Raw genomic sequence first — 23,353 nt, 5'->3', positions numbered from 1 at the left:
AAGATGAGAGAGTACTTTACAATGAAGAAGCTTGACAGACACACCTTAGTCAAGTGATCAAAATGAACATCAGTTATGTAACAAATCGAGATCATGAGCCGCCTGACTGGATGCAATTAAAAGAATGTAGCATGGCTTCTGTGTGATTTTTGCTGAAGATCAATAACCTGATTTTAATTATGAAGACACATCAGACTGACCCACACGGAAGGACATTCTACAAAATAATTGCTTGTAATCTTCGAAAGAACCAAGGCCATGAAAGGCTGGCCTAAGGAACTGTCCAGACTGAAGAACATGACAAAGATGTGACACCTAATGCAAAGGGAGATTCTGGATGGAATCTTTTGCTAAAAAATATATTACGGGGACACTTAGCAAAAACTGGAATGCAGTCTGAGGATCAGCTGGCAGCAATGTATGGATGTTAATTTTATGATGTTGATGGTTTACTGTGGTTATGGAGGAGAGTGTTCTTTCTTTACATATAGGAAAAAGGATAAAATGTTTATAGGAAATACATACTATTCAGAGATGATAGAGCATTAGGTCAGAAACTTACTCAGGAAAAGAGCAGTCTTTTTGCTGTACTTCCATATTTTTTATAAGTTTGTGGTTGTTTCAAAAGTTTTTTAAAAAATGAAAACGAAAAGAGCAACTGTTCCAAGCAATGTAACCATCTTCAAGAACAAGGTCAAATTTGTAAGTAATCATTTCCCTCCCCCCAAGAAAACACTGTGAGGTATATTTCAGTTGCTGAATCAAATGTTTATTCTTGAGTTTCCTACTACTACTAAAATCTATTTCATTAGCTCCTCTTAAAACCAGTTTTTATTTCACAGAAATTATATCCTTTAATAATTCACTTTGAAATATCCAGTGCTGAGGGTGAGGATGCTTCAGGGCACAACTCCAACAACCAGGCCCCACAGGCCACGTGGAGGCTCTCCTCCCCACCCCGCCCCCCACAGAAAGCTGCTAACAACTCAGGGAACACCTCTGCAAAGCCAGCCAGGGTGTCCACGTCAGCTGGAAACAGAGAACACCATTCTTGATTCAAATTACAAATTCAGTACTGTACTGTACACATCCAGCATTACACACGCTTAAAATAATATAAGCATGCACAATGACACATTAGGTCTCACTTTTCAAGTAAACATAAGCAGGCAGCTACCAATTTTAAAACCAGTAAATAATCTCGTTTTACCTAAAGTTAGAAATGTTGTTGCATACACATTGGCTGCTTCAGAAGCCTTGGGCATGCAGACAGGAAGAGGAGAAAATATTTCAGCTAAGAATAATCACGTTACATGTATTTAAAAATCTTTCCAACCAAATCATATTCAAAGGAAGACTATCTCTAAGGGCCATGGCCAGTTTCCAGACTGAGTGGGTTCCAGGAGAGGGAATCACGCTGATGTCCCCTGACACAGCTGTGCTTCTTCACAGATCCTGGAGGTACAAGTGCAGGCAGACCCACTGTGGTCCCCAGGGTGACTCCAGACTCTGGGGGCAAGAGCACGGGGTTGTCCCTGGCTCAAGAGACCTTGGAATTCCCCCAGGTCTGCATGGCGGCTCCAGACTGATGGGGGCCGTTCCAGCCTGTCCAGGCCAGAGGCAGCACTGCTACAGTTCGGCAGTGGCCTTGGGAACTGCAGCTTCCGTGCTGAAGGGATCATTGGCTCCACCCCCAGGACAGTGCTTGACAGTGAAAGATGGTTTTGTTTGTTTGCAGTTTGAATATGATCTACAAAAATAGCCTAACTTGTAATTAATAGCACCATGAAAACATAGATAATGGTAGAAAACAGTATCACAAAATGAAGTCGCTTTTGATTCTGGGCAACGTTTCCTGCCACTAACGTCAGTAAGTCAACAAAGTAAACCATTCTGACTAAATCTGGGGAAGTAAGATAAATAAGATGTCTTTCTGGAGCAAAAACATGCTTGTAGGAAGAAGGTAGGCAAGTTATAGTCATTAGGCTGCCACTATATATATATATATAAAATCGAGCAGAGGAGGGAAGAAACGTAGACATAGCTCCCTACGCAGAGTGTCTGTCAAGTAGTCATGTAGAAGCGTTTTTAAAAAGGAAAAGTGAGGGCAGCAGAGGCATCTGAACTCTTGGTGGAGTGGTGAACAGGGGCTCAAAGAGCTCTGTGAACTAATGTGTTAGCATACTATAGTTACATGTCCACACTTCAGAAATAAAATAACTACAGTTTTGAAGCATCTCCCTCTACTGTCTGATTGAAATGCCCATCCCTACTGGAAGAAGAGGTAGTCTGTTAGTGAACTGCAGACAGATGCTGGCCCTGGGTTGCCCTATTGCTTTGCAGATTCAGTACCCTTAGCATCTTTAAAAAATTTTTGTAGATCGTGTGTGTTTACTAGCTGGTGCATTGCTAGAAGCACGTGTGCAGACAGGAATTCCGTCCCAGTGAGGTCTATGTGTGAGCATGAGCTGGGCTTGCTAGAAAGCTGGTTGCGAGCGGGTGTTGGTTTTGAGAGAACTCAACAGTGCTGAGGCAGTCTGTTAAAATCCCTGCTGACTGACAGAGCCACTGGTCCAGACTGAACAGAACACCAGTAGAAGATGTATGCAGTCAAATCAGGTCAGACTCTCCGTGGTTCAGGAAATGAGAGAATCTTGCACTTCAAGCTGGAGGGAGCTGGCCAACGTGGTTCACGCCTGGGTGCCAGAGACTTCCATATGACGGGTCACATCTGTAACAAAATTTAGCAAGAATTCTTTAAAAGCTCTCCATGTGCCAATAACCTTCAACAAGCTTTCTCCTTTCCTCTGCCTCTTGTAAAAACACACACACGCACACGCATGTGCACACACACATACACCCCATCCAGATTCTTCTTATGCTCCAAAACCCAGCAGCAGTTGCACATTTCCCGTGAAGTTTTACCCAGCCCAGTCTCAACTTCTATGGCAGACATTATCTGAACGCTATACTTTGCCGTTAATTGAGGACTTTTGACACTATCATGTGACTCCAACTCTCCATGCCAACACATCTCCTCTCCCAATGACATTACAAACTGAAGACAAGGACTGCCTTGGGTCTCCCCTCCCTCTACCCAACACACATTACTCAGTATGGTGCTATTCATGTAATAATCATCCAATAAATATTTGACCTAGATTAAATATTCATTTATTTATTTAATAAACATCTCTTGAGCACCTGCTGTGTGCTAAGCCTGTGGAGTCATCTGTTTGGGGACCTACCCTCCAGAAATTTTATGAAGCCTATTTTACAGAAGTGCTGGTCATGCTCTGCAGGGAATTGTGTGTGCATAATGCTTTCAGAATACAGAAGAAAGACCTGCCTACCCTCAAGAAGCTTACACTCTGGCCATTTTCACAGTTATTATTACTTTACATCTAATTGCAAGGTATATGCTAGGCTTGGCAGTTGGGTATGAAACCGGCCACCTTTGATTGCAGCCACAGCTGGAGGGGACACTTCTGCACATGCTGACCATTCGAGCAAAATAGCCCTCCCGTGCATTTCGCTGCTTTTCTGCCTCAAGGCTTTCTCTGAACACTTGAAAGCAGGCTCATCCCAAGCACCTGGCACAGCTCAGGAACAAGGGAGAATTAATGCCCCCTGCAGGCAACCCCAAGCCAGTGGGGACGGGCGCCAGCAGATAGATGTCCTACTTGCTTTCTTCAGGAGAACAGTCTGGGAGACATCCGCACACGTCTCAGAGGTCCTGTGGCCTCTAGCTGAGACCTTGGTAAAGTACCCTTCATTTGCTTTTCCTCCTTGTCCGTCTCACTCTCCCTGCTCCCTCACCCCTTCCTCCTGCGGTCACCTTCCAAATGAACTACTTGCACTCAGGTGTCTGTCTCAGGGTCTGCTTTCAGGGGTCCACTAAGGCAGAACACATTATTACGAGCACAGAGACCGAGAGAAAAGATTTTAATAGCAAAATAATGAAACACAAGCTCTTTGCTAGTGTCTCTGGAGAACCAAAGGAATCAGTTGGTATCAATCTGTCTCATCTAAAAAATGAGAAGATGGACTAAAGGAGCATTTGGCTCCCTCCGCATGCTATAATTCCATGACAACAGACGCTATGTGCTTGCCTTTTATACAGTCCTTCTCCACTGAGTGGTGGCAAAAATGTGGTGGCTTCTGTCTCACCGTCTGCCTCACATCATTGCAACCTCAAAGGCATTAGGATTACAGATTTTCCACAATGGATGCTTCAGACTTTCTGGATGCTCCACAATGTGACAACCCTCTCTCCACGGAGAAGGTCAAAGTCCCACCTAACGCCTTCTGCGGCCATCCAAGTCCCCTAAACCTCACATTCTTTACATCGAAATAACTGAATATCTTCACCAATTTCTCCTTCTTCTCCTTGGTAGCACCAGCCCAGATCTCTCTTCCAAATCTCAGTCCCAAATCTGCATATATCTGTGTAGCCCCCACAGTGCCTCACTCAGTAATTTACATTTTTAACAAGGAAGACTTAGAATCATCTCTATTCTTGAAATATCAATTAGAAAATTGCTCTGATACAATAGTGGCTTATGAACTTTTGTTTGTTTATTTTTAATAGTGGTTTACAAATTTATTGTTTGTTTGTTTTCAATGTACTTCAGAAAACATAAATTCAGTTAAAGTGAAAATTCAGACTTTCACAGAAAATACTAAAATTAGGCCTGAGAGACATTTTCTCTTCCTTTAAAATAAGAATTAAAATTCCAGGCTTAATGTCAAGAGCTCTTCCCTTCCCAAACCCCCAGATGGAGCTGTACCTGCGAGTCTGGGCTTTTTAGCTGTGTTCACTGAGGCCATGAACATGTATTCACTATTAGGGTCGTGCACACTGGAGCGATACTTCTGGAAGAAAAAGTCAGAAACATGGTTTGTCAGCTACTCTTCCCCATATCCATCCCTGGTTTGCTGCTCTTGTTTGTTTTTGCTGTTTTCTAGTCTTTGTTGAAGTAGTATATAACAGACGTGTTACAGTGTGACTTCGGCTCCTGACTGTAGGCTAAGCAGGAGTCCAATATGAAAAGAGCTTTCTGCCGAACCTCCTTCCTCCTTTTTGCCTTTATTGTTCCTTCCCCAGTAGACTTAGATCATGGGCCCTCTCCCACTCTCTTCCTTCTTTATCTCTCTTGTCAAGTGCCGTTCTGCGCAGATATACACACTGTCTGGTCAGTGATGACCCAGTGGACGTACTTGCAGAATATGCAGACTGGGAACCTGTATTGTGAAAGACTAAAAGTCACATCCCCCAGCACAGAGATATTTTGCTGTTGTCATTGTTGGTGTTGTTTTATCTTTATGCTTAGCTTTTCGGTGGTTTTCTTTAAAAGCAAGGAGTCCTAATAACTCACCATGTAAAGAAGCTGGCTGTTTCCTTCCCAGTTGCTCCTGGCACCTTCTAAGATGTTCTCGCTGATTGGTTTTTACTTGACCAGTTGAGTGACAACTAATTGTTTCGTCTTTGCTTTAACTCTTACGAAGCTTAGAATCAAATTTGCTGCCCACATTTAATAATTTTTAAAAGTTAGAAGCGTCTATTTTTATGTTTTAATTTTTCTCCTGACTTTTTGTCTTCCTTGGACCCAATTTCCTTTTCTCTTTTGAATAATAATAATAATATCTCTCTCTCTAAGCCATTGACTCCTTTTTGGAATACAGTGGCTGTAAAATAAATGAGCTTTTGTTCCAAGTTAGTAGCCGAATTAGTAGATATATCTTGAGGAAAAGAAATCATCTACCTGTTGATTAAATTGCTCTGGCAAGAGCAGTATGTGCAGTAAATAACCACTGATATTCCTCAGTAGAACAGATGCAAGAAAAGGTAGAAATTGCTCACCTTTTTCACAAGCCAACATATAAGTACACAGGCGAAAATGTAGACCACCACAAAAGCCGCACATCCTATGGGTAACCAGAACTTCAGTTGGCAACAAAGCTGTGATTCTGGGTTGGAAAACAGACATGCTAAGGAAAAAGTCTGAGAATCAAATCTTCTCTTTCTGTGTTGCATCACAAGTGCTTTTACCAAACTTAAAAGAGCTATTTAATCACACGAAGCTTTTCTTCATTACAATCACGAAATCCAGTAAATGGTAAATAATATTATCTTAGTATTAGAGCAAGGATCCAAAAACTAAAACCTAAAAGACTCTATACACGTATATGTTTACAAATGTGGTTAATAAAAAGGGCTTTTCTGTCTCTATTTTGCAGTAAGTAGGAAAAGCAATGATATAAAACTATTATTTTCAATCACCTCACTTCAAACCCAGCATAAAACACAAACCTTAAACCTTAGGTAAATAGAGGCTATAGCCATTAAGCCATGGGTTTGAGCATTTGTCTTAACTTTTTTCCCTGATTTTAATGGCATATGTGTTTTAAAGACAACATGACCTATTTCTAACTCAGCAGTCTTCATGATTAAATTGCCTATGACTGATTAATACTAATTTTTATTATTAATAATAAATCATCCCTTGCATATTTTCATCATAAATGATTGCCATCAATTGCACTTAAATCAACTCCAACACAAAAGATACTTATTTGTTTAATTGTTTTCATTAGTGAGAAAATCGTCAAAATGTGTATGTATTTTTAAGTCTGGGAGATGAAAACAATGTCTTACCATAAATATGCAAATATTCTTTGCTAAGAACGTCTTCTAGAAAAGGAGGAGGATCAAAAACGAAGAGTTTGCAGGAGTAGTAGCTGGCGTGGGAAGCGTCCAGGTTAGACAGGAAGAAAGACACACTGTTGTTGGAGAGCTGAGACTGGCAGAACTTCGGGCTCCTCACGGGCGCCGTGTCTCCGCTCTCCTCAGTCTTCGTGAGGTTGCAGAGGACTTGCCTCCCTTTCAGCAGCTGCATTTTAAACTGCCGGACAGTCTCGGGGTATTTGCATGAAATTTGTACACCTCCGTCGTGAAATGTAAACATCTCAGACTTGGCAGAATCATTGATTTTTCCTGGATAAAAAGAAAGACAGCAGAGCAAACATCACGCTTTCTGAATACGTTGGCCTAATCATTATATTCGAACAGAGAAGTAATCTCTTCATAAAGCCACCTCTACTGCACCCAAATGAAAGACCCCCACAACCAAAAAAGAGCACAAGACCAAAGGTGAAGCTGCTGAGGAGAAAACCTAACCGGGCGCTTGCATGTCGTATATGACTGTATGGCGTGTAATATGTGAAATCATACGGTTGCAGGGCATGAATCGCACAGATGTGCTTCCTGCCCTTCAGCAGCGTTCATTATTGGAGAAAGATGGTGAACGAATATGTAGTAATGCCCCGTAATCCGTGCCAGGAATGCAGTGCTCCTCGAGTAAGGCAGGTGGGTTGGGGTCTAATTTTGATTGGAGAATCAGAAAATGCCACTGTAGCAGTGACTTTTGAAATTGAAGTTGAGGAGGATTAGCACTTAGTCAAACAAGGAGAGATTTGGGGAAAGGTGTAGCTTAGGACAAAAACTTTTAAAAGTATAAAATAGCTTAAACTGAAAATGGATGATTATATATATTTACACTATACCCTCCTGCTAGAGAGTAAAAGGACGGATGAAGCATTTTCAAATGATAGAAATGTGTCTTCTTTGCACACCATCGAGAACTGAATGAGGTCTGAGGACAAAGGTGAGCTCCAGGTTGCTGTTTACTTTTCCACTCTTTTAATAAATTGTAAGCTTCCAGGAAGCCAAGGTTGTTTTCATGAGCTGCGTAGGGCTCACAGAGGGAAGCAGGTGAAATGGCTTTGGCCTGGTTGCAGATTCTGAGTTGTTAGGTTTTAAGTTCAAACTGATCTTTGCCTTCCTTTTTTCTTTTTCTTTCTTCTTTTTCTTGTTTTTTTTTTTTTGTGTGTGTGTGTGTGTGTGAGGAAGATCAGCCCTGAGCTAACATTCGATGCCAATCCTCCTCTTTTCGCTGAGGAAGACTGGCCCTGGGCTAACATCCGTGCCCATCTTCCTCCACTTTATATGGGACGCCGCCACAGCATGGCTTAACAAGCGGTGCATTGGTGTACGCCCGGGATCTGAACCTGCGAATCCATGGCCGATGAAGCGGAGCATGCGCACTTAACCGCTTGTGCCACTGGGCTGGCCCCCTTCTTTTTCTTTTTTTAACATGAGAAAGTTTCATGCTGAAACTGTTTGGGAAAAATTATTAGCATGACAGTTCTTTACTTAAGTTTTGAAATCTCTGTCTTTTGTCTTGAGAAAAGTATGTAACAAGCGTAAAGAGTTTTTAAGAAAAAAGAATTACCTAGTCCTCCAGTGAAATAGAGATATCATTTGCGTATTTTTGCTCTTTATACTTGTTTTATATAGCAAACATATTATTTTGTGTTCTACTGTTGTCAGTGAATGTTATACCATAAACATTCCATTTTTTACGTAGTTATTATAATTATCCTTTTTAATGACTATATAATAGTCCATAATGTTAATCTATCATAATTTATTAAAGCATTTCACTAATGTTGGACATTGGGGTTATTTTTAGCATTTTGCTTTTATGTAAATATTATAACATTTGGTCAAAATGTTATTTTTGTAAATGTTACACATTATTATAACACTCTGTATTGCCATATTGCTTTCTGGAAGAATTGCTCCAATTTATAAGAGGGCTAGCGTTATGGAAGGGGATCATTTACCACAACTCTGCTTGTACTGGTTGCTTTAGTTTTATTTAAGATTCACCACAGTTTCTTACTTTGTTTAATATCTCTAGGCTTTAACTGATGTCTCTCATATTACTAGGGAAGAGATTTTCAACTTGGGGAATTTGATTGTGAAAATACACACACATGTTCTACTTTTCAGTTATGTCCAGATTATTCAAACTAATTCCCACACCAAAACAACCAAAAATGCTGAACAAAGTGTCTAAAAATATTATTAAAAGGATTAAAGAGATGACAAAAGGAAGAAAAATTACTAGGTTAAATTTGGAGAACCAGAGAGATGAGCAGAGCTTGGAAGCTGCTTTTACTCTAAGAGCATTTGCTGTTCTCCCAGATTCAAACTTTTGTTTTTCTGTCTCAACTCCTAGAGTCTACAAAGTGAGAAATCTAGTAGAAGACCCTCCCCTCAAAAATCTGGGACTCCAAAGAGTTCCATCCTTGGAATACAGGCAAACCAGAAGTAAACCAGCCCCTGTGCAGATTGAAACCCACCTTCGAGTCACTTCAATAGTCTGGAAAACCTCAATCCTTGAACTTTGTTTAAGATGATTTTGGACTATTACTACCCCTAGGCTTTTGAAAGTAAAAATGCAAACTATTCTAGAAAGAAAAGATTTACATCCTAGGCCTCAAGTCGTTTCTACAAATAATATTTAAATACAATGACGAGCACACCATAAAAAATAATCAGACATGCAAGGAAACAAGATAACAAAAACAACAGACTACAGAAACAAACCCACAAATAATTATATCTTTGAATTATCAGATCTCCAAAACAGAAATAAAAATTAAACTTGTAACAATATCTGCAGAGCATAGGAAACTAAAAAAAAAAAAAAGTCAACTAATTTGAAGAAGAACCGACTAAAACTGGCAAAAAAAAAACCCACACTGAGATTAAAACTCAATGGATAGGTAAAGATCATATTAGACAGAGCTAAAGGGAAAGCTGATGAACTGGAAAATAGGTTAGCAAAATTATTCAGAATTAGTCATAATCCACAGATTCAAGAATCCCAGCAAATTACAAGTAGATTTGTGTGTGTGTGTATGTGAGGAAGATTAGCCCTGAGCTAACATCTGTTGCCAATCCTCCCCTTTTTTTGCTGAGGAAGATTGGCCCTGGGCTAATACCTGTGCCCACCTTTCCTCTACTTTATATGGGACACTGCCACAGCATGGCTTGATAAGCAGTGCGTCAGTCTGTGCCCAGGATCTGAACCCGCAAACCCAGGGCTGCTGAAGTGGAGCACGCGAACTTAATGGTTATGCCACCAGGCTGGCATGTAGATTTTTTTCAAATATGCACATCTAGACATATCATAGTGAAAATCCTAAAAGCGGGCAGAGAAGAGAGATTGATCACCTTCAAAGTAGCAACTATTAGACTGACAGGTGATGTCTCAACATCAACAATAAAAGCCCTGATACAGTGGAATTATGACCTATATCTTCAATGTGCTGAAAGAAATGACCTGTCAACCTAGAACATATTGTCTAGGAGGATAGTAAAGGTATATGTAACTTGGAACTTTGATAAGTGAAATATGCATGTTGCAATTTCTTGCAGAATATATAATCTAAATGAATATCACAGAATCCAGTCTAACAGTTCGTATAAAGGAGGAGAACAGTGGAATCAGGAAGGAAAACACAGGAGTGGAAAGCCTTCTGTGAGCTGACGATGTTTCATTTCTTAACCTGTGGTGACTGCGGGAGTGAGGTGGTATGCTTTATAATTATGCATTAAATTGTACATTTATATTTGTTCACTTTTCTGTATAGATGTTTGTTTCTAGAATTAAAAAGTTTTAAAAGTATAGAGAAGGAAAATAATGCTCATTTCATTTTAAAAACAGAGGGAACAATGTAAGCAAAAGGCAAAGAGGAAAGAACTGATGGCCTGAGGGGAGATGCAGTCTATATCCGATTGAAATGGAAGGTGTTTTGCTTGGGGACGTGCTTGTCTGAGAGGAAATTATGTTGCTCTACTATTGTTTTGATGCTTATGTCTCTACCATCTGCTGCGGAAGTTAAAATCAGGAGGCTGGTTCTCAGATCCTTTAGAAATGTTCAGAGCAAATTTCCCAAGGACTTGAGAATGGCAGCAAGTAAACCACAAAGAGATCTTGAAGCAAAAGTGTCCACGGCCACGGTGTGCACACACAGTCGTAGATGCAATGCCTTCTACTTCTGAAGATGATTTGTCAGCAGCTTTCTCCCCTCTTGTGCCCACACTGTGACTTATAACCCAACGCAAGATGAAATATGGTGGTCGGCGGTACAGGGTCCAAGTTCAATGCAGTGATTCCCAAGGAAACCAGAGGCAAATTCTGGCTTTGCCATTAGCAAGCCTCTGTGACTAGAGTACCCCTCTGGACTTCAGTCTCTTCATCTGTGATAAAGGAAGTGAGAGCAAAACATCTTAAAGTTCTTTCCAACACTCACTCCCTATGGATCCAGGATCAGAACATATCCAGATGAGACTACAAACAACTGAGAGACCCATTGCTTTGCTGTCGGGTCCTCCAGAGGAGAAACCGTGTTCCCATAATCCTCTCTCAGTCCCGGCATAATACTAGGCTGTTCCAGGGAGTCAGGAGAGATGAAGATGAATGAGACTATCTTCCTTGCCCATAAAAGTATTTAGGTAGGGTTAGGAAGACGACCTCAATTTTTTGCTAGTGGCAGTGCCAAGGGTGTGTGCCATTGACATCAGAGGAGTAACTGGGGATTCCAAAGTGTCGTTTCCACTGGACACGCTTAATTTCTCTTTGTATCATTTTTAGTCTAAAAACTTCCTAGGTCACCTTTTTATTACTAAATGTAATGATAAGAAGCCTGACTTGAGTTTCCACATCCCCAGTGCTTAAGATTTCATCTGGAAAACAATTTGGCAACTCTAAATCTGCAATTTAACTGTTTTCAACTAAAGAAACTCTGGTTTCTGGCATCTAACCAATTGCTTCATAATTACTTTGGCACCTATAGAACAGATCTGCTCCAACGCCTGATCACAAATTCCCCTTAGCCTTGGTGACATTTGAAGAATAGTATCAAAAGGAGATCACCCCTATGACCATGAGTAAAGCATTTCATGGAAAGACAAACAATTTAAGGAAAATCTGAATACATTCGTTTCTTATAACTGAAGAAGCAGTTAGAATCTTTCCTCCACCCTCCCTGGGGTTCTTATCTCCAAGTCTAGTATTCAACCAGGGGTAGTAGCACGATAGCACCAATTTCTATACCAGCGTTTGTTTTGATTGGTTGGGTATCAAGTTTGGTCAGTTCCTCTGCCATGCCAGTAGTTAAACTTGTGAGTGTCCACCTCACCAGTCTTTTTCTTCCTTTTCTCATGCTTAAATTTTCTTCATCCACCATCTCTTAATATAAAATCACCCTCCACAATATCCTCTCTCACACTGTCTTTGATATGTTCCTCACTCTCCCTAACATACCATCTCCAATCCCATAAATTCTCATATACACTGTCTGTCCATGTTTTAGACACCCTGTAAACACCCCTACCTTCATGCTCGTGTTTCCTGTAACATGATTCAACCTTTGCCCAGCATCACTCGTAGTCAGACCTGATAACCTTAGAAATCATACAGCAAGTCCGATTCTTCCATGTACAGTCAACTGACGGCCCAGACAGGTTAGATTATTTGTCTGGGGTCACACAACCTCTTGGACGCATGAAAGATTTTGGGTTGAATCTAAGGTTGAAGTGACACTAGCAACAGCCAAGGGAAGTGTAATGGAAGCAGCAGCCACGCAAAGCTAGACAGTGGTCACTCCAGACCGAGTCCCGCAGGATCACTGTTGGACCTGTCTACAGGAAGAAGTTCTAATTTCTTGTACCTCTGTTTCATGTCTGGTAGAATCTATCTACTTCTCCCCCATGTAAACTGCAACTGACGTAAACCAGCCTCACCTCTCTCTGGGACTCCAGAGCCTCCTAACTTTCCGCTCTCACTCATCCACCATCCATTCTCCTCAGGGCAGCCAGAACATTCTTCAAACATACATAATCAGATAGCGTCATTTGCCCTGCTCATCAACATCCAGCGCCTTCCCATCTCACTTAGAATGAAATCCAATTCCTGCCCTGGTTTCCATGACCTGCATGACCCACCCTAGCTCTCCAACACCATTTTATACTGGCCACTCACTACACTACAGCCGCACTGCTCTTCTTTTGATGCCTCAGACAAGAGAAGCTGGTCCCCAGGGCTTAGAATTTGTTGTTTCTTTGCCTGGAATGTTCTTTCTGATCTTCCTATGGCTGCTTCTTATTTCCCCAGCAACCATTGACCACTTAATCCAAAGTACACCCCTAGTCACTTTCTAGCATATTGCCTGAGATAAAGTATTTATCATTGTCTGAAAATATCTGGTTTATTTGTTTGTTTATTGTCTGGCTACCCCACTATAATGTAAGCTTGAAAATCAAGGACCTTGTTGATCTTTTTCACCAATCCATCCCAGGTATCTACAATAGCACCTGGTATACAGTAAGTCACAGTAAACATTTATTGGATGGATGGATGGATGGATGGATGGATGGATGGATGGATGGATGGATGAACAAATGAATATGTAGATCTCAGTGATATTATAAATCTGAGGAGATGAATTGTAGATTATAGAATGTAAGAACCAAAAGCACTCTTAGAAATGGTCCAATTCAGCCTTTCATTTTACATTTACATTTATCAAGTTAATCTAGCGTCAAAAAAGTGAATATCTTGCCCAGGATTACACAGCTCATAGCTGGGACATGATTCCGGTGTTAGCTATACCATATCGCCTTTCTTCTGGAAACAAGTTCATGCAAATATACAATCAAGCATAAAAGACATCTCCTTAACTGGGATGTCAGGATCTCATGAAAATTATCTGTTTGAGCTTTAAAGACACAGGTTCTTCACCTGTAAATATCCACTGGGTTCATACAGACTTGTTTAGATGATTGATGATTCTCTTGGCTCTTCTATGTCTATGGAGGGGAGGACAGGTTTAAACCTGGTGGAATATGTGGATCCTCCAGAGTGCACAGTCATTAAATTTGCCCTAGGGATGGCCAGGACAGGGGCTCCTGGACCAATGATTGTTCTAATACATACACCCAGATGTTTCATAACCACAGCGTGTTAGTGATTTGTGATATAAACACCATGCTATATCTTTTAGCATTTAATGCATTGTTAAAAACACAAATGAGAATATGTTCTCTTGACTCCTGGTGATGAGTCTTAGAATCTGAATATTAAGTCTTAGTTTTTGTTTTTCTACCATATCTGTTTACTCCTTGTTGGTACTCCTAGACTCTGAGTACTAGAGAGAACAGGTACTTTATCTTCTTAGTCACATGAATACTATGTCTAAAGGGTACAGTCTTCGCAATAGAGGCTCAAACCTGTTAACCACTGCTAACTATGATTTTTATAACATTACCGTTGATATCAATAGACTAATGTTTTCAAGAGTAAAACCAGAGGCTTTATATTAGGTGATCTCTTTAAGTTTTCAAAGTTTTTAAAGGATAAGAGCATTTGCATCTTCTTTTTTAAGGGCTGTTAAGAAAATCTCTGAAGAAAAGGTCATTCACCTGAGAATTGCCCTATGGTTCAGAAGTTTATTTGCAAGTTGATTCTTTCAATATCTGAACTATTTCATTTCTTCAGCATGAGAGGATCTTGCCAGAACCCATCTGCCAGGACCCTTTGTAAGCAATTGTACTTTCCCAGTTGAAGAGCTTTTGGCAAAAACACTTAGAAAACCCATGCCATGCAGGGGGTGCGAGACAAATCAGCAATTCAACTTGACTCTCCTTAACTTAGACTGCTAACCACAAACCTCCACAAAGGTCCCAGAGTGATAGCGAGATAAGATCTCCTGAGTTCGCAATTACTGATAGTGCTTGCTAAACACGTTTTCTGTAATCCAACAATGATAAGCTTTAGCTTAGCACAGCACATGAATGTAACATAAGAGGCGAAGTCCTAAAAATTGCAATGTTTAGATTAGGTTTTTGTTACATTTGATCATTTACAAAGAAATTCTGGCATTTAAAAAATGTGCTTTTTACCACTTTTTTCACCCTTCATAAAAGCAGTGTCATTTCTTTTGAGTCTAATAGCTAAAATTTTTAGAATCCTGATTAGCATATTTTTATATATGCATCATTTTAATATTTACATTATTATTCAAAGGCATCCATATTATAAAGAAGTGATGGAAATTCGTAGGAAGGGTAAGCATAATACACCCCATCTAAATTCTTAACATTTGCAGAAAAGAAAGCCAAAAAATATAAAGAAAAGTGAAGAGAAAGTCAAAAAGCCAAAAGACTATATATACACTCACACATACATGAAACGTGTGAATTGTTTTTACTCTCCAAGGAACTCTGTAGGGAGGATAAAACAACCCTTGGTCCTCTAAGTGCATATAATAAGGAAAATGGAAGATTGATTGTCTTCTAGTAAAAACTGATTTTCTTCATGAAAATGGAAAAATCCCAGAGGTGTTATAAAACTTTGTAGCAATATTCATGAAGTAATTAATTTTCAAGCAAATTACTTTTCTAGTTATTTCATTGCCATTGATTTGAAATTGTGCTAGTAGGGAAATCACAGACATGACATAAACCCAATTCTTCTCCACAGATGGGGAGGGAGAAGGAATTCCATCAGCACCACGATGTCCACGTGACTTCCTGTCCTCAGCCGCTGCGCACAGCCCCTTGGGTGCACAGACAGGGTGTCCACTGGGCGAACTCGTTTACACTGAAGGCTTCAGCTCTCTTCTCTACCCCAGGAACCCACACCTTTCTCTCCAGCCCACCTCCCCCTCGGCTCCAGGGGGTATTTCCAACGTCTTTTGAACATCTCTATCAGGATATCCCCTGACATAACAAGAGTAACACTTCCAAACTGAATTCAATATTCACTCACAAACTCAAACCTCATCCTCTAAGGGAGTCAGTAGTCTGACCCTTGGAACCTCAAAGTCTTCCTCATTTCTCCCCCCTCTGACTGTCCTGATCCAATTGGTCACCTAGTCCAATTGACTCCAGCTCAAGGATATCTCTTGAATTCAATTTCTTTTCTCCACTCCCATTGCCAATCTGGGACATTTTCGTGTCTTCTGTCATCTGTGGAAGCATCTTCTTGACTGGACTTCTCAACAACAGCCTCGCCCCTCCAAGTCCATCCCTAATGCTGCTCCCCAAAACTGTGCTTCTAAAAAGCATTTCACTCTCCAGCCTAAAACTCTCCATTAGATTGTTGCTTATGAGTTAAAAAATTAATTTTCTTGGCATGATACAAAATCCTTTCACAGTCTCATGGACCATAGTTCAAGCCAGAGTGAACCTTTTGGCCATTCCTTTCACATTGTTACTTCTGTTTCCATAGACTAGGATGTCCAATTACCCCCTTTATCTGCCTAGAAACCCTCATTCATTCTTTAAGAACCATTTTAAATTGGTCCCTGAGGCCCCTAGACAAAGAATCCTATCTCTATGTTCTCAATAATACTTTGCTTACATCAGTATATTTATAATGCATATAAGCTTAGATCATAATTATTTTTATCTATCTTTCTCACTTAACCATGAGCTTCACAAGGATAAGGACTTCATCATGGTCACCTAAATAATCTCAGGACCTGGAACCTATTAGAAGCTCAATAATATTAAATAAATGAATGTGTGGAAAAATATGAGCATGGTTGGTAAATGTCCTGCAATGGGCTGAGGGGAGGAGAAAGAAAGACAGAGCAAGAGCTCTCATTCACTGGATACTGGAGAACACTTGTTTCCCAGGCCAAAGTCAAAGACTCAAACTGAATGACGCCCAGCCAATTCCCTGAAGCACAATAGGTCTGAAAGTTATATAAATATCTAAGCTTTCAAAAGTTTCCAAAAAATACTAACAACAACTTCTAAGCATTGAATTTTTCTTATGTTTTGAGTACTGTGTTAAATGCATTACATGCAATATATCATTTGACGTTTCTAACAGCCTTTTAAGTCAGATTTTCTATTTTTATCCCTATTTTACAGATGAGGAAACTGAGGCTTGAGTAACTGGCCCAAGGTTATAGAGCCAACATGTGATGGAGCCATAATTTGAATTATACAATCTGAGACCGGAGTCCACACTCTTAAAAAGCATCGTAGTGCATTAAGCTATATTTGGAAGTTTTTTTTCAGATATTGCTTTTCCTTTGAGATGTACTTGGTATATAATCATCCCAAACACTTAAAGCAGTATTCACATTGGTGCCATATATGTATTCTGTGATTGAAATAGTTATCATACATCAAAAAATATATAAAATAATTTCTTAGATATGAAATTACATTGTGCTGAACACACTCATTTCCCTCAACATCCTCATCCATCAACCACTGTGTGTTGAGCTGCCCGTGTATCTGAACTTGCAACAAAGTCAGCCCCTTGCTCTGACAAGGTCTAAATTCTTAATGATTATTCTGTAACTCACCTGCCTTTAGAAATGTAAAAATATGGATTCACATACACAAGAAACTTTCATCGTAAATAAATAAGTACAAACAGGAGCTCGACGAGATTTTTGCTTTAGACTTAGGACAAAACGAACAGAACTTTAATTGTGGGTGCAGGAGAGGTTGTGCCTGTTGTTGTTGCTCATGAATGGATTTTTTTGATGCTGAGCTGTGGGGGAATATAAATGACGTCCGTAACAAGTTTTATTTCTCAAATTCAAAAAGTTACATTTAAGATCTTTAATTGCTTGTTGAAGGTGCCATGTCCATGTCAACATGGCTCAGACAAACAAAAGATTGTCTCAGAACCAGTGGTTGACTGAATCAAAACCCTTGAGTCTGTCACCCTCCTTAAGGACAACGTGTTTCTTCTTAGCTTTTGCTTAAGAAAAGCAGATACAGGCATGAGTATGTAGTGCATGTCCTAGAGGAGGTTCGTTTCCCCAACTTCTGACTCTCTTTAATCTTACAAATCTTGGTCTGTTTTCATCAAACTTCCAAGCCAAATCAGTGAAAAGAAAAGATTTTTTAACTAACAGCTTTCATTCGTGTTCTATATTCTCTACATACTTCCGTTCCACTTTCCAAAATATAATTTTGAATTTTTACAAAAAGTTTCAAATGCCAAAATTCTTATTTTACTTAGAATGACCAAAAAGTACCATTTGATAGACCCAGTTTATTGTAATAGCAGTGGCACAGAGATGCCATTTATGGAGCAAATGTAGCCCTTTTTGGGGGGTATTGAAGACTACAAATGGTTTTTTAAATATCTTTTTAAATTCACAAAGCCAAATAAATCTTTTTGCATATGAATTCATATTCTTAGCATAGGGAGATTGCTTAAGTTATGGGTTTTGCTCAGTTTACAACTGTAAACACTGAGGCCATTGTTTTCAGGTCAAACAAGTCTATGGATCTTACAGTAAGCAAAGCTCAGATGAGAATTGAGGGCCTCCCTGCACACCTACATTCTGTTTCTACCCAGAAATGGGAACATGCTGCTAGTAATTAAAAAACTATAATATTCTATTTCATCTGAGGGAGTTGTTAACAGGAATGGCAAGTTATGAAAGCCATTTTGTTCACTAATGATAAAAAAACAAGGGACTTAAGATTGTACATGAGAATAACAGGCATTTCTAGAAAGAAGGAAAAAAGACAAAAAAATTCTTGATTAATTAAGGTACTGGGAGTAAAATATCCCTGATATTAAAAAACAAAACAAAAAAATCTCCACTTACAACAGCAGATTGAAAAAGCTTACCCAGTCCCAAGCAATGTTAATGAAAACACTCACAGAACCAGGCATATCTTGCTGGAATTCCTGAGTTCCAATATTGAAATGAATAGCTTACAAGATTCTAGAGAATTTTTTTTAAGTTACTTACAAAGGAATGAGAATCAGACTAGCATGGAACTCTTCACCTGCAACCCTAGAAGCCAACAGACAGTGAATGAATATCCACAGACTATTCAAAGAAAAGACTGCACTCCAGGAATCCGATTCCCAGAGAAGATGGTAGTCACCCATCAGAGTAAAGGGAAGACATCTTTACTCCTGCTGGAATTCAGAGAGTTCAGGGTATCTGAAGGAAATGATGGAAATCTTCTGATCATTGGATCAGAACAGAGATCACAAGCCAGGAGCAGATGGCAAGAAGGATGCTGTCACTGAAAACAGGTGAAGTGTAAAGAAAGAATCCTTGAAACAGGAGAGAAATGCCGTAAGAAGAAACTTAGCAATGACCTGCAACTACAAGTTTTCAGTTATTTTAACAAAACCTCTGTATGGGGCAGGGGTGCACTAATGGAGCAGCATGAGAGAGGGAAGGAAAGAACATTCCTACATTCTCATGTCAAAGGGAGGGGGGTAGGCATCAGGCAAGGGCATTGTCATTCATTTGAATACAATAATAAATCAATAGACATTCAATTAAGATGCTCTGAACATGATAATGACTTAGTCAATTAAGAAGTGTAGTCAACCTTCCACATTACTGAGGGAAAGAGGAGTTAACAGAAACTTCATCATACCAACAAATACAAAAGAGAAAAAGAGGATACTATAACAAAGGAAAATAAATAGAAATAAACATCCTATTGAAGGAATAAAATCAATAAAGGCTTACCATGCTGAGTGAGAATGGCCTAAATTCATCTACAGAAAGAAAAGATTGACAATTCAGAATTTTTTAAATCCAGCATGAACTGGAAGCGGGTGCTGGGAGGGAATCAAAGGTCAGCTCAGCCCCACAGACTCCTCTCAGCGCTCTGAGGAGGGGCCGGGGCTGGAGATGCCAATGGGCTGTTTTTCCTGAGGTGGCGGAATTCAGGAGTCACCGCTTCAGTGCCTTGGTGACAAAAGCATGGCTCAAAATGAGCCTGAGGATTATCCTCCCAGTTTCCACCCAGAACACGTCAGGAGACATGCACATTTATTAAGCACCATCTGACATCTGTCATTCCCACTCCACTGCTTTCAAAGTGGTCTTTCTAAAACCAGAATTCATCTGGTCACCCGCATGGTCCCCATTGCCCATAAGGTCTAGAAAAAGCGTCTTCTAAATGCAATTAGAGGTTCACATTTTTCCCAGATTCTTTTACAATGAGGAGCCTCCTATTGTGCCAGAATCATTAAAAGACAACAGCTTTGTTAAATTTTACATAGAAATCGAGAGAAGACTGAGACTCACCATGATTTCCAACCTCTTAACTCACCAACCAAGCAACAAAACTGATGAGAATTTCTCTCTTTGAGATTTGTGTCATATCTGAGCCACTGCACCCCGGTGTGGAAAGAATGTGGATACTGAAGTCAGGCACATTTGAGTTCTAATCTTGGTTCTGCCACAAATGCTATGCAACAAATCAATTAGCCTTTCCTGGTCTGAGATTCTTCAAACATCAACTGAAGTTGAAAATACCTACCTTTTTGTGGAATAAGCAAGCCTACAAAGTCGGGAGGATTAAAAATATGCAAAGGAAAGGGCCTGCAATGCTCAGTTTACTTTGTGTTTGGAGCTTTTAAAAATGGTAGTTGCTGGATAAATGCATTGAGGTGATATTTTGAATTTGAAGGTTGTTAGCATATTTACCATCACCATTTAGCCATTCATGCCTCAATTATGCCAGCTGTCAACAGGAAAACAGCCTGTCACGTGGCACAGTTTTCTGTGTGATGAGAGCGAACACTGGTTTTATTCCATTAGAATCTAAGGTCAATACCATTTTAGAAGTACAATTTATTCGTCAGCTTAGTCTGGCAACTTGAAATAATTCAACCTAGGCTGGGTCCATCCCTCCTCAGAAAGTACACCATTGCTAATTCAAATCTCCTGAGCACAATGTCACCACCATAAGTGCCCAAATGGGTTTGGCATATCAGGATGCTTTTTAGCGGTACAGACAAATCCTTCAATGACTTGTACCAATGTTCTTGGAAGAAAATCCAAAATCCTTCACTTGGAAAATCCATACAATCTGAATGGTTTGGCCTCTGCATTTCTTTTCAGCCTCATCTTGCACCATCCCCAACCACTTCCCTCTCTGTGTTCAGGCACATCTGCCTTCTTGCAGTTGGCTGACCTTCCTTCATTCCCTCCTGCCACAGGCCTTCTGCACTTACTCTTCTCATGGTATGGAATGTCCTTCCCACTCTCATGCCCTTCTCCCCATCTACTCCTACTTGTTCTTCACATCTCAGCTCAGGTACCACTTTCACAGGAAAAACTTCGATGAACCATGCTCTCCAGCCCCTCCTCCACACCCACCAGTCTAGACAGGCTTCTCTCTAACATCCTCTCATAGAACTGAGTTCTGCTGGTAATTACCATTAATTCATGGAACTATTTGATTAATGTCTCTCTCAACCACTCCGTTAGCATCATGAGCACAGCGACTGACCTGGTTTTGCTTGTCATTGTACATACAGCACTCCTGCGTGGCAAATGCTTGGTGCTGAGTAAATGAATGGATAAGTGAATGAATGAATGAATATTAATTCCGAAGCTATTCATTCCTTGTTCATCCTGCTAAAGGCCTTCATTGGGTTGTAGAAGAGGCCCAGTTAAACCATCAAGCAGTCCCGAACTGCCCCTGGCACTTATTATAAGTAGACCCTCATTCCTCATTCCTCTTTACTTAAGGGCATCTGAGCCACCTTGAGCTACCACAAGAGCAAACATTTGACCAATCTGCTTTTGTTTTTTATTTTTTTTGGAGAGAAAAATAAAGTATATTTCTTTGTACCACTGCAAAATTTACTTCTAGATAAGATTATACCTACGAAAAGCTCTTCTTTCACTTCTAGTGTTGACAGAACGTCCCAATTTAATATAATTTCTCTTTGCTTTTCTCAGCCTCCAGAACATGGCTCAGAGTTGAAGACAAAACAAACGTAATGCAAAAATGTACCGAGTAAGAAGCAACAGAAGCACGTATATTAATTTGGTTGTGGGCAGCATTATTTAAATTGTTCTAATAAAGTCTGATCTATACCATTTGAGAGAAAGAATCCAAGCCTTCTGAATAATTTTTTTTAATGTCTACAGGGGCTAGGGAATGTTTTTACATCCCGCACTGGTGTTGAAAAAACTCTGTGGCAGCCTGGGCATTTCTGACAACAGACCACCCAGAGAGGATTAAAATAAAAATCTTTCTTTTCAAAGCCCTTCCATTTTATTTTCTCCTTCAGAAAGAGTACCCAGCCCAAATGCCAGGACAATTTAATTTTCATTCTGGAGGCACAAGTCATTTTGCCTTTCATCTTTCTCCGAGAACAGTAAGCCAGTCTTCGACTTCATCCACTAAAGGTAACTCCAAGCAGGTAATTTAAAATTTTAATAGTCCAATGAAACATTTTTCTTCGTCTTAAAACACAGAATCAAAGGCAGCAATGCAAACTCAATGCCATCAACAGTGACGTGGATGACAAACACCCTTAGCCATGTTTCTTGGGCTCTTCTGCAATTTTTCCTACTTCCAAAAAAGAAAAAAAAAATTCTATTTGGTGCCTAGTTTTTCTACTTTTGATTTTTATTAATGTTTGCTGGAATTATAACTTAATAGCAGATATTCAATAGGCCACTTACCTGTTAGAACTTCAACTTGGAAGCAGAAGAGAAAGAAATACCAGAGGTCTGACTTCATGTTTGCCAGAGACGGACACAGCCCTCTCCGTCAGTGCTCAAAGCTGACAGCAAACTCATGTTCTCAGTTGTTTTCTATTTGCCAGAAAGGAAGTGGGTTTGTGGGGGTTGATGTAGTGTCACACTTACCATCAAGTCAAGAAGGAGTCTCTTAGTTGTCGATGGCTCTATGGAGGCATTTCTGCTTATGGGGGTTAAGCTTAATCCAGATTGTTGATGATTTTGAAGACAAAGGAAAACTTCACCCTCATTCTGGTACCAATAAAACAGGTGAAAGAGACAATGCCTCTTCTTTTCAGAACCACCCTACTTCTCTGAATCAACAGTCATGGAGATCACAGAATCTAAAAATAGCCACACGATGAATAACATCTATTTGACACATTTCTATCTTATGCTATTCGCTCCAGAGATAGAAAGCCTTTGAAATAAGATAAGAAGTAAATGAAATTATTACAGAAATTGAAATGAAGATATCTGAAAGAGGAACAACCTAGGAATCTGAGAAATAGTATTTACAAGGCATTCATTGTAGATTATAATTTTCCAAATGATCGAGTCAGTTTTAATCTAACCTAAACACTGTCTGCATATTACAGCAGGGTCTGTAGAAACCAGAGATCCTGCACCTACAGCCTCAGATGAAAGCAGGAAAGTTGAAAAGCCTTCCCAAGATCTCTCAGGACCTGCAGAGAGATAGAGTAGACAATTGCGACAACAGTAATCTTAATATAAGTAATTGCATTTGTATGTACACAAATGTTTTATATGAAATAATACATGTTAATGCAAAATACATATAAGATTAAATGTAAAATATATATTTAATATGTATAAAATATATTATGAATATAGCTAATATTATTAAATTTATATGGTTTCACATATATTTAAGTTGGTTATTTGTGGATATAGATTTATATTATGTTTTATACATGTA

General features: G+C 39.7%; 1 protein-coding gene across 1 annotated transcript; it reads right to left on the bottom strand.

Moving 5' to 3' along the window:
• Positions 1 to 747: 747 nt before the first annotated feature.
• Positions 748 to 22,452, bottom strand: ICOS (inducible T cell costimulator). The gene is made up of 5 exons (XM_058549665.1): positions 22,357 to 22,452; positions 6,659 to 6,997; positions 5,864 to 5,970; positions 4,791 to 4,875; positions 748 to 2,731 (listed from the first exon to the last, which is right to left on the bottom strand). The coding sequence occupies exons 1-5, from the start codon at positions 22,412 to 22,414 to the stop codon at positions 2,691 to 2,693; spliced, it is 630 nt and encodes a 209-aa protein (XP_058405648.1). The 5' UTR covers positions 22,415 to 22,452; the 3' UTR covers positions 748 to 2,690.
• Positions 22,453 to 23,353: the final 901 nt, after the last annotated feature.

The sequence above is a fragment of the Diceros bicornis genome, chromosome 10, assembly GCF_020826845.1.
Source record: "Diceros bicornis minor isolate mBicDic1 chromosome 10, mDicBic1.mat.cur, whole genome shotgun sequence".
NCBI classification, from domain to species: Eukaryota; Metazoa; Chordata; class Mammalia; order Perissodactyla; family Rhinocerotidae; genus Diceros; species Diceros bicornis.
This window is presented reverse-complemented; position numbering and strand designations above follow the sequence as displayed.